Source organism: Pongo abelii, chromosome 13 (genome assembly GCF_028885655.2).
Source record: "Pongo abelii isolate AG06213 chromosome 13, NHGRI_mPonAbe1-v2.0_pri, whole genome shotgun sequence".
NCBI classification, from domain to species: domain Eukaryota; kingdom Metazoa; phylum Chordata; class Mammalia; order Primates; family Hominidae; genus Pongo; species Pongo abelii.
In genome coordinates this window covers 24,322,790-24,333,732 of record NC_071998.2, presented here as the reverse complement: position 1 = coordinate 24,333,732, position 10,943 = coordinate 24,322,790, and the positions used below count along the sequence as shown (strand labels likewise).

At 44.6% G+C, this 10,943-nt stretch overlaps 1 protein-coding gene across 1 annotated transcript; it reads right to left on the bottom strand.

Annotated features, from left to right (window-relative positions):
- Positions 1–6,431: 6,431 nt before the first annotated feature.
- On the bottom strand, positions 6,432–9,747 carry LOC134759822 (trypsin-3-like). The gene is made up of 6 exons (XM_063714614.1): positions 9,691–9,747; positions 9,222–9,363; positions 7,374–7,500; positions 7,124–7,143; positions 6,886–7,022; positions 6,432–6,584 (listed from the first exon to the last, which is right to left on the bottom strand). Exons 1-6 carry the CDS (start codon positions 9,745–9,747, stop codon positions 6,432–6,434), a joined length of 636 nt encoding a protein of 211 aa, XP_063570684.1.
- Between the last annotated feature and the right edge of the window lie 1,196 nt (positions 9,748–10,943).

The window sequence follows — 10,943 nt, the reverse complement described above, 5'->3', positions numbered from 1 at the left end:
GGCTTTTTGTGGACATGTGTTTGCATTTCTGTACATGTTGTGAGTTAAATGGAAGAGATATGTATAAATGTTTTAAGAAACTTGCAAACAGTTTTCCAAAATGGTTGTATCATTTTACACCATACAGTAATGTATGAGAGTTGCTGTTGTGTTAGTAGTGATTAGCCTTTTTCATTTTAACAATTCTGGTAGGTCTGTATTCGTGTCAGGTTGCGATTTTGATCTGCACTTCCTTGATGATTAATGATGCCGGGCATCTTTTAATGTGCTGATTTCCCATATATCTTCTTTTGTAAATTGTCAGTTCAAGGTAGAGATTTTAGCATATGGTAAATAGGTCACATATTGGGTTCAATAACGAAGATGTAGAGGGGTGGGTCTAGAATTTTCTATTTTAGATGCAGTGAGATTATGCTGGGCTCAGTACAAAGTGAATCTTCCCAGAGAATATCCTGATTTGGATCCTACCAAGGCTACTAAGACCCAGTTGTGTAATTCACTGAGGTACAACTGGCCAGAGCAGTGTGGAGATGGAGATGCTGTCTGCACTCAAGTCTAATGATGTAAGGAAAGGAGGAGCTTCCTTAGGAGAGTACTTTCCCTTCTCAGCAACTCTGAGCTCAGGTTGGTGATGGGCAGGAGTGAGCAGAGTTCAAGTTTAAATTCTTTGAAAGGTAAAAGAAGCAGGGATGTTCTGGAGACGGTGAGCAAAATGAGAAAAGCTCAGAAACTTGGTGTTGAGATTGGACATGGCCAGAGAGGGCTAGAGGGAGGAAGCAAATGGAAACCAGAGGGAATTGGAAAAAAATGCCAAAGTGGGGCCCATGGAGTTGAGAGGACACATAGAGTACCTTCGGCTTCAGCTCCTGGCATGGCCGCTGAGCCAGCTTCCCCACAGTCAGGAGATCCACTGCTCAGAGACCCCCTCTCCACCCCATATCCCCTCTAATCACTGATGGGCTCATACCTAACACTGCTATACTTGGATGGTGCATGGTGTCTGGCAGCTTTACAAGAGTTGTCATGTATGCAACAGTGGTACATCGCTTTTCATTTATGCCGAGTTTCACAGTTTAACTTCCCACAAACATGCTAACTGTGATTTGTGCAGAGCATAATTATTTCCATTTATAGAGGAAGAGACTGAGATTCAGAAGGATTCTGTCTTGCTCAAGAATACAGATCTTGGCAGAGCTCACCATAAGGCCAACGGAAGCCATGGAGAGTGCTGTGAAGTGTGGGAATTGCTGCAGGTGGCATCTAAAAGGAGATTTATTGAGGATCAAGGCAGAGGTCCCCAGAGGACAAACTGTACATCTGATTCCTTCCTGCTGCTTTTCTTCCTGGCAGAAATAGATGATTGAATTCATCTTTCTCCTGGCACCTTGTCTCAGAGCCTTACCTTGCCACAGTTCCAGACCCATCCAGGCCATGACTGCCATGTAGATGACACACCTCTCTGCTCACGAATAACTGGCCAAGCCTGAGGTAGCCAGGTTTTGGAGCATTGATAATATGGGCTTTTCCTGTGTTGCCCCTAAACATGTTGTTTCATTTTGTCCCCTTGTCATGGGGTCTTCACACAACTCCTGCTTTAGAGGATAAGAAAAGGCTCTTGCTCTAGCAACTGTAGACACCAGTGTGCACTAAAGAGGGAGGTGAACCTTGGCAGAAGATGGAAACTTTTTTTTGGAGAAGGGGATTTTTGGATCAGTGCTTGTGGCTCTGACTCTCTTTCTTAAAGGGAACACCCAAGAATATGAGGATTTTCTGTATCTAGAGCTTGAAGACTAGCCTTCTCCAGTATTTTGCGCTCTTCCTTAAACGATCACAATATAGTCTGAGGTCAGCTTTCTTCAAAAAGGAATGACTTTACAGGCAGAGAAGATAGCTATAGGTGGAGACTGTTACCTCATACTGTAGACTCAGATGTGTAGGATATGTTGAGATCCAACTGCCCAAGCTCAATTTGGAGGACATGCCATTCTTGGTACTGTTCATTTTGAACTATAAATTTCTTTGTCTGCTTCTCAAGACATCTTTCTGGCTTGTGTTTAGTGCTTAGGACACCAAACCACTTTCCTTCAATTATGATAACAGTGAATCATTTCTGTGTGCTTACTATATACCACATAACTTAGTATACAGCATGTAACTCATATAAGTTAAGAATTTTTTTTCATTTTATCATCACAACCACCTTGGGATTGCCCATTTTCCAGAAGATCAAATGAGCTTTCTGGAGGTGAAGTGACTCTCCCATCTCCCAAAGCAGCAGCTCCCAGCCAGAGCTGGCCCTGCCTGCACCCAAGACCTCGGCAAAGCAACCAGAGCCAGAAAGAACCACGAGAGAAGCTTTCAATAACTTTCAGCCGCTTTGTCCCCCTTTGTTTCTCTTCTCCTCTGCTGCATTTTTCTCCATCTTCAGGTACAGTTCAGGATGTGGATGCCTGTCCCCACACAAAAACACTTGAGATTCATTCCTCATACCCTAATTCATCCCAATTTACCCCCCTTTACAGTCAGATCTCACCTACCTGTTTGGTCAGAGATGTGTGTTTTAAAATCCCTGAGGAAGGAGGCAGGGACTATGCCCTGAGATGATTATTGGTGAAGTGGATTTATGCTTAATTTCAGTTTAAGAGAATGTTGTTGTGTCTCTGCCTAGGACAGGCAGCCCGTTGTGGCCCTGGGTGATGAGGGAAGCCCACAGAGGCCAAGGATTTTATCACCTGTGGCTGTCAGTGTCTGCAGAGCCAGAATTGAGCTAATCCCATGAAAGAATGAGCACTGGTGGGCAGTTGTATGGCAGGTTGCTACGGGGCTTCTTGATCTCTCAAATTCCAGGTGACAAGATCAATGCATCCTTGAGGGGCCCCTTCCCAGCAGGCTCTGGTGGCTACAAACTGGTTCAGGTGTGGAAGATCATACCACTTTACCTTTGGTTTTTCTTTGAAAAACAAACAACGAAAGACAGATGAAAACAAGAATTCTACCAGTGGGCAGACAAGAATTCTCTTCGGGAAAAGGGATGTTTGTGGCTCTTCCTCACATTGGCCTTGAAAGAGGTTGTTTGCAGAGTGGCTATTATTAAAATGTCCAAAAAATAGAAAATGCTGGTGAGGCTGCAGAGGAAAGGGAACGCTTATACACTGTTGGCGAGAGTGTAAATTAGTTCATGGAAAAATTATAAAGAAAGCAGTTTGGAGATTTCTGAAATAATTTAAAACAGAACTACCATTCCACCCAGCAATTCCTTTACTGGGCATATACCCAAAGGAAACTAATTGTTCTTCCAAAAAGACACACGCTCTTGCACGTCCATCACAGCACTATTCACAGTAGCAAAGCCATGGAATCAACCTAGGTGGCCATCAGCAGTAGACTGGATAAAGGAAATGTGGTACATACACACCATGGAATACTATGCAGCCATGAAAAGAATGAAATCATGTCCCTTGCAGCAACATGGATGGAGCTGGAGACCATAATCCTAAGCAAATTAACATAGGAATGGAAAACCAAATATCATATTCTCATGTATAAGTGGGAGCTGAGCATTGGGTACACATGGATGTAAGATGGGAACAGTAGACACTGCAACTACTAGAGGGAAGAGAGAAGGAGGGTGGAAAGGGCTGAAAAACTACCTATTGGGTACTGTGCTCACTGCCTAAGTGACGAGATCATTTGTGCCCCAAACCTCAGCATCACACAATATACCCGTGTAACAAACCCACACATATACCCCCTGAATTTAAAATTAAAGTTGAAATGATTTTTTAAAAATGGAGCCTAGGCCAGAAGCTGTGGCTCATGCCTGTAATCCCAGCACTTTGGATCACTTGAGGTCGGGAGTTCAAAACCAGCCTTGCCAACATTGTGAAACCCTGTCTCTACTAAAAATACACAGACAAAAAAAAGAAAATTAGCTGGGCATGGTGGCAGGCACCTGTAATCCCAGCTACTTGGGAGGCTGAATCACTTGAGCCCTGGAGGCTGAGGTTGTAGTGAGCGGAGATCATGCCATGGCATTCCAGCCTAGCTGTAGTTGAGCCAGAAGGAGATGTTTTATGTGAAGGCTGAGGTGGGGGCTCTTCAGAGCCTCTGTGAGCAGGAGGGCCTAAGCCGTGGCGGTGGACAGAGTTGCAGCTTTCTATCTCTTTGCCCTTTGGTCTGGACCCACAGGTGAACAGTACCAGCCTCCATCCCGAGCACACGCTCTGCAGACCTTCACATCTCACGGTTCCATGTGAGCAAATGGACTGGGAAAGCTGTGTGGCCTGAGAAAAGGCAATGCCATGGCCTGGCTCTCACACGTATTTTGTCTTGGATTTTGAATAAGTCTTTTTTTTTTTTTTTTTTTTTTGCTTGTTTTGTGTTTTTGGTGGTGGTGGTTGTGGTTTATTTTACACTGACCTCTTGGAACAAATCCCATGGTTATCTGTGATTTTCATGCCCTGTTTCTGCTGGCAACCCTTCTGAGTGGGGTGACTCACTTTCCTGTATAAAGAGTCTGAGTGGCCCAGGTAGGAGGTGGAAGCAGCCATCTGGAAGGCCACTGGGACCCTTATGTCTGTCTCTTGGCTTCAGGTGACCAGCTGGGCTTTGATAGGAATGATCTGAATGGAGACAGAAAACAGTGGAAACTAACGCTCCCCACCCAGCCCTGTTTATATGAAGCATTTGGTTCTTCCCTTGACTCTTGAATGATGATGAGATTCAGACAAGGCATTGACATTATGGTAAGAAAGGGAGAAAATGTATCTGTCTTGTCTGTCTATCTATCTGCTGGATATATATCTCCAAAAGCAGACAAACCCAAGGCTGTAAGGTGAACTAGGGTCTGCGTTTGGACTCCATAAAAACAAAATCCATATTGAACAAAGTGATGTTTGTATGCAGTGACTCTCTGGGTGACCCGTGTGTATCTGTCCATTGTGTGCAAGCCCTGAGCCCTGTTTTCCTCAGAAGATAGTGAGTGGTAGCCGTCTCCTCAAGTGAACCACACATCTGGAGCACAGATGGCCCTCTCAAGGTAATTGATCTTACACATTTACTGTTCACCAAACAAGTGTCTGATGCATACTTGGGTGTATTCCACAGCATGTGGACTGCAGTCCCCTGTGTTTGCCAGGAATGCTGTGCTCCATGTAGAGGTTTTCCTCTACTCCTCACTGCAATTTGCACACTGCTCCATGGACACTTGGAGGCCTGTGCTCTGTTCCCTGTAACTGGAAATGTGCTCTGAACTTGTCTGTCTCCCTTGGCTGCTCCTGGCCCTTGGTACCAGCTCCCAGGGGTGTCCACAACCACTTGGGACAGAAGCTGAAGGTGGAATTTCAAAGAGAAGCTTGCTTGGATCTTCAGCGACAAACTTGGATGAGCTACGGCCCCAACATGGGCCCTCTCAGAATTGCCAGAAGGAGGCTTTGGCAGGTGCCACAGGTGTCACGGGACCGGCCTCCCTCTGCTGCATCCATGGATGCAAGCCAGCCAACATGCAGCCAGAGTGGCTGGATGGTGTCACAGCCCTCAGATGTCCTTCCTTCCATGTTTTTTAAAGAGTCCCAAATAATTCACTTGAAGTGTCTCAAAGGGGAGTGAGTTTTATGAAAATGAATCCTTCCTCAGTTAATTGATCAAATGGGTGAATCTTGACCCGCTCTAGTTTCTTCCCCTGGTCAGAGTGGGGAGCTGGTGTTAGCTGTGGGATTCACTGCAGCGTCCTACCACAAAGGCAAAGAAGATGAAAATGCAGCGTGCAGTGCTGGGCTTGATTCCCAAGTCGCAGTCTGGCTCCCACTATGGTAGGCGGAACATCTCTCTAGCCTGCTCACAGAGATGGAACTAGGGAATTGAGGGAAGAGTTAGGGGGCCAGGGAGATTTACTTGAGTCTGATTTTCCAGGTGAATGAGAAGGGAGGGCTTGGTGGAGGATTTGGTGCTGACACGTTCTTGGGAGAGGCACGTCATCACCAACAGCATTTGTCATGATTGTTGTATTTTAGCAATAAGATTCAGCTCATCAGATTTCTTGGGCCGCCTCAAAGATGCTGACACATTTTCTGTGCTGTGATTGTTCTGAAGGCAGAGTAGCTCTAACAGCTGTGAGAAGCCCAAATAAAAATCAATACCGCCCACCCAAAGACCACCTTTCTGAAACACTTTTCTCTAGAAAACAGTGCCCCCTTTCTCCCAAGCTTCTTCTTATTTTTGGATTCCATCTCTTTGCATGTGCTACTCTAGTGTACCATGGAACACATTTTGGGAGCTGGGGGCTCTGCTTACCTTTCAGGGGGACAGCCCTGTCTGACCTGACATTGGAGGATGCTTTCCAGTGTGAAGGAGTGTGAGGGAGCCGGCACAGACACAGGCAGTGAGAGCAGGGCCACTTTATTGGTATAGAGACTGCAGAGGGACCGGGGGCTTTAGCTGTTGGCAGCGATGGTGTCCTTAATCCAGTCCACATAGTTGTAGACCTTGGTGTAGACTCCAGGCCTGTTCTTCAGGGCACAGCCATAGCCCCAGGAGACAACTCCTTGGAGCTTTCCCTTGGAGACCACAGGGCCACTAGAGTCACCCTGGAGGGAACAAGGGACAAGTTGTATGAAGAGAGAGATGGAGGAGGAATATAGCTACTTTTACTCTGAACCTTAAAAGACCCCTTTCTAGCCAGCTCTGTGGCTCCACGTCCTTCTCACGGTGGCCCATTCTCTGTTCTTCCTAAGCAGGCAGCGTGCAGCACAAGGGAGCCTTCCTCATTTCTCCATGGGGACACTGCAGGGAGCCTCCTCAGCCCCGCCACCTTGGGAGTTCAAATCTTTTTCCCGGGTGGGGCCTGGGTATCGGTGGGAGCCTCAGCATGGGAAAGGATCAAATCACCTGGCAGGAATCCTTGCCTCCCTCAAGGAAGCCCACACAGAACATGCTGTTGGTAATCTTTCCAGGGTAGGAGGCTTTACACTCAGCCTGGGTCAGCACCAGAGCGTCCAGGCACTTCAGCTCGTCTGGGTAGTCAGCTGTGAGGATCAGGAAGAGACCAAAGAAAGTAGAAATGTGGGTGAGTTACTTGCCTGCTTTTCTCACTAGCTCTGACCACCCCAAGATCATCCCTGCATACTTTTATGACCACAACCCTTGCTGTTTCATGGATTGGCCTGAGTGTGAGAGGTTCCTGTCTCGTGTTCACTCTCTGCTCTGGAGAGTCAGCTGCTGTCAACAAGTTTTCTTCTCCACCACCTCTCCAATTCATCTTACCCAAACTCAGTACTTCCGTGCGCTGAAGCCAAGCTCTCCCAGGCAGCCTGGCTGGGAGGTTTGCAGTCAGGGGCCCCAATGACTTATAGCAGTGAGCTGCTGACAGCACCTACTGTTCGCTGATGAGGGAGCCACCAAAGAAGTGGGAGCCAGAATTCAGGGACACCTGGTAGGGGAGAGAATTCTCCTCACAGGTGTAGCCCCCAACGATCTTGTCATCATCGTCAAAGGGGACAGCAACTGGAGTGGAAATAGGAAGGGAGAAGGCAAGTCTAGCATGTTAGGGGTGGTGCTCCCAGCCTGCGGTTGCTTCCTGCTAATTAGAAATCCTTAATAAGCACAGTGAAGGCAGGCAAGAGAGGGAGCGCTGCCACCCCACCCCTGGTGAGCATCACTGGGTGTGGCTCCCAAGTCTCTGTGTCTGCAGGGCACTTAGGTACCCTGCGGGGGCTCACATCTCCTTACAGCCCAGCCTGGGAAATATGCAGTGTCACCTCCACCACAATCCAGCCAGCTCGGATTCAAAAGAAGGGCACTCATGGGAAGATGACCACTGGCCAGTGTGTTTCATCAGGCTGGCATCTTTGAAGACAAGATACCACACCGTCCTCAAGTGATCCGAAGTGCTGGGATTACAGGCATGAAACCACACCACAGTCATTTGAATTTGTGTTGTTACTTGGCACTCTTATTTTTTTCCCTGCTGCTCTTTTTGCATTGAAGTCCTTTTGGGATGACGTCAATAAAACTCTTTCATGTTTTTAAGATTGTATTTGTTTAGTATTTCTTTTTCAACCTTTCTACATGTAGCCTTTTGTTGTTTTTATTCTTCAGGTGGGTATTTCATAAGCATTGTGTATTTTTTCAGCCTCATGATTTATACAACTAGAATCCTTAGTCTATTGTCTTAAATGTAGTTCTGTATAGTTTTCTATAGTAGGTGATTTCCTTGGTTTTGAGTTATGTTTCTTATTTTGTTTTGTACATTAATTTTTCTCACATTTTGGTTTCTTCTTCCCTTGTGCATGACCCTATTTTTGTTGACTATTTTTGTCATTTCATTACTTTGCCTTTCAGAAGTCCACAATTCTTTTCATTTTTTGATGATTAACTGTAACATTTTATTATATAATTATATTAAGAAAATCCGAGATTAGTCTTATCTTTACCCTTCTCCTGAAGCCTATGCGAACTTTAGAACAATGAACACCTATGGTTCCCTTCAGGATTTCCAATATTTTGGATAGTCAGAATGCTAGGTCTATCACAACTAGAAGTATTATTGTTTTATTTTACCAATACTTAATTACAATTACCTACCTATGTGTTAACCATCATCTTTAATCGTCATTGTTTTTGCACAAAACTTTAGTATACCAACTCAGAGCAGAAAGAGGATCCATCATATTCTGTGTCTGCCCTGTGAAGCATGCTTCTTTGCTGCATGGCCTTTGATTCCTGGTAGCAGATTAATCCCAGGCAAAGATGAAGAACCCTATTATGGGCTATCAGACCCCAATACCAAGGCTTTTCTTGTGCCACAGCCCTTTGGTCCCAGGCCTCTGACTCTAACTTCTATCTCCTTTTCCGACAGTTCTCATGGATACTGAAGTCCCCCAGACACCAAGAAAACTGGTCACATTGACTAATTTTAAGAGATGGCATTGAAGTAGTCTCAGAAAATGAAAAGTCATAGCACATACTAGCTGTTGACAATGTATGGCTTCGGCTATGGCAAACCCGTAACACAAATGGAAGTGTCAGGCAAGAGAAGCCACCACGAGCATTAAGGAACACAAGAGTATATTATAGGAATGAGGCCTGACACAATTTGGGGAGAAGATGGATAAGTAAAAGTTTGAAAAGGGTCAGAAAACACAACTCTAACCAGCTCTGGTGAAGGTGGATGAAATGGACTTTGCATTAAGTTTTGCATTAAGTTGGGTATATCCATGCACTACATGGAACCCTGAAGGGGCTGGTGTAGGAATCTATGGAAGATGGCTGACTGTATGTGCCAACAGCCCTGTGAGTTCTCAGACAAGTTTGGTAGCGGGACTGTAGTCCCTCCTGGTCAGTAGGGCTGGCAGTCAGTATGAAGAGCTGGATGTGAAGCAGGCGAAAGTCAGTATAAATTGGAACTCACTGGCACTTTTGATGCTACTCCTCACTGTCTGGAGCCAGTGATGACTTCAGAACTCAGTGGCAGCTGTTTTACTTTCCTCTGACAAACTTAATGCATTTCTTCCCCCATGATCAATTCTCACCCAGAACTGTACTAGGAAAAAAGTTATCTGAAACATATTCCTTGCTTAGCTAGGTTGACACAGTGATAAAACACTACAGGAATATCCAGATGCTCCTTGACTTGCAGTGGGGTAATATCCTGATAAATCCAGCATAAATTGAAAACATCATAATTCAACTTACAATATCCAGCTTATCTGTACATAACCCCATTAAGTCAAGGAGCACGCTGAAATGCATACTGCTTTTGCACCATTGTAAAGTTGAAAAGTCATTGAACCATCATGAGACCATCTGTACCTGACAATTAGTGTTTCTCAAAATAAATAGGAAGATTTTCTTCTGATCTGAAGGTCTTCCAGCCACTCCCTCCCAGACATATCAGAATATTGGGCCAGAGGTCACCCATAGCAAGCTGTCCTTACTTACTCTTCGCAGAAAAAGTACAGTTACAGTATGAAGTGGCCTCATTTTAATGAGGCCCAACATACCCAGGAAATAAAAATGCAGCCACAGGAGCATACAGATGCCCTTCAATAGATATGTCAATATTAACATAATGCAATAGCTATATTTGTTATAAAATGATTTCTCTATTGCACAAACATAATACGATGGGCGAAGTCTTAATCTTATCTTTTCTAACTACCTATGCCAGAGAAGTAGAACTAAATATTAAATGAAAGCACAATTGGGAGGCTGTTATAAAAATGAAAACACAGGGCTTTCAAAACAACTTTCCAGCTCCTTGTAATTGATACACATTTCCAGCATCAATCCATTAAAACAAGTATCTCAGCATGTTCAAATCAAAGAATTTCTTATGCCTCCTAGAAACTAGTTTCACTGTCCAGTACTTAGTATGACCTCCATTACAAGAGAATAAATGTAACTAATTATTCTCACAACCTCAACAGTGATTAACACAGAAACATACAAGCTAAATCGAGAAATTTTATTAGAATGTTTAGAATTAAGTCCATCTATATATGAGGGAAATTGTCATGAGATACTCACGAGGTAACTGTCTCATTTAGAAAATGATGAAGTGGCTTCAACATGATTATGAAGAAACATTGGACTTCCAGCCGAGGCACTGGCCTGGGCACTATCAATATTTATGGTAGCGCCAACTTGTAGGTCTAGTGATTAACAACCATGAGTTGTCTTGGTGTAATTACTTTGAGGATATGAAACAGAAGCAGCAGACTCCAATGCCATTCATTACCCAAACATACACTCCTTTCCTTATAAGAAACTCACTTAAGTCATTGCAATGCTCTACGTCTCAGTGTATCTTTAATAAATTTGGAAGTTGAATTGGGAAATCTTTAGGCCACTTTAGACACTGTATACGTTTTTTGTTTTCTTTTGAGACGGAGTCTCACTCTGTCGCCCAGGCTGGAGTGCAGTGGCACGATCTCAGCTCACTGCAA

Coding starts and splice junctions, on each gene's coding strand:
- LOC134759822 (XM_063714614.1), bottom strand. CDS start 9,747: ATGCATTTCAGCGTGCTCCTTGACTTAATGGGGTTATGTACAGATAAG. Junction 7,144..7,373: donor GGCTCCCTCATCAGCGAACA/GTAGGTGCTGTC, acceptor TCCATGAAACAG/CAAGGGTTGTGGTCATAAAA. Junction 6,585..6,885: donor GAGGCAAGGATTCCTGCCAG/GTGATTTGATCC, acceptor TGTTCCCTCCAG/GGTGACTCTAGTGGCCCTGT.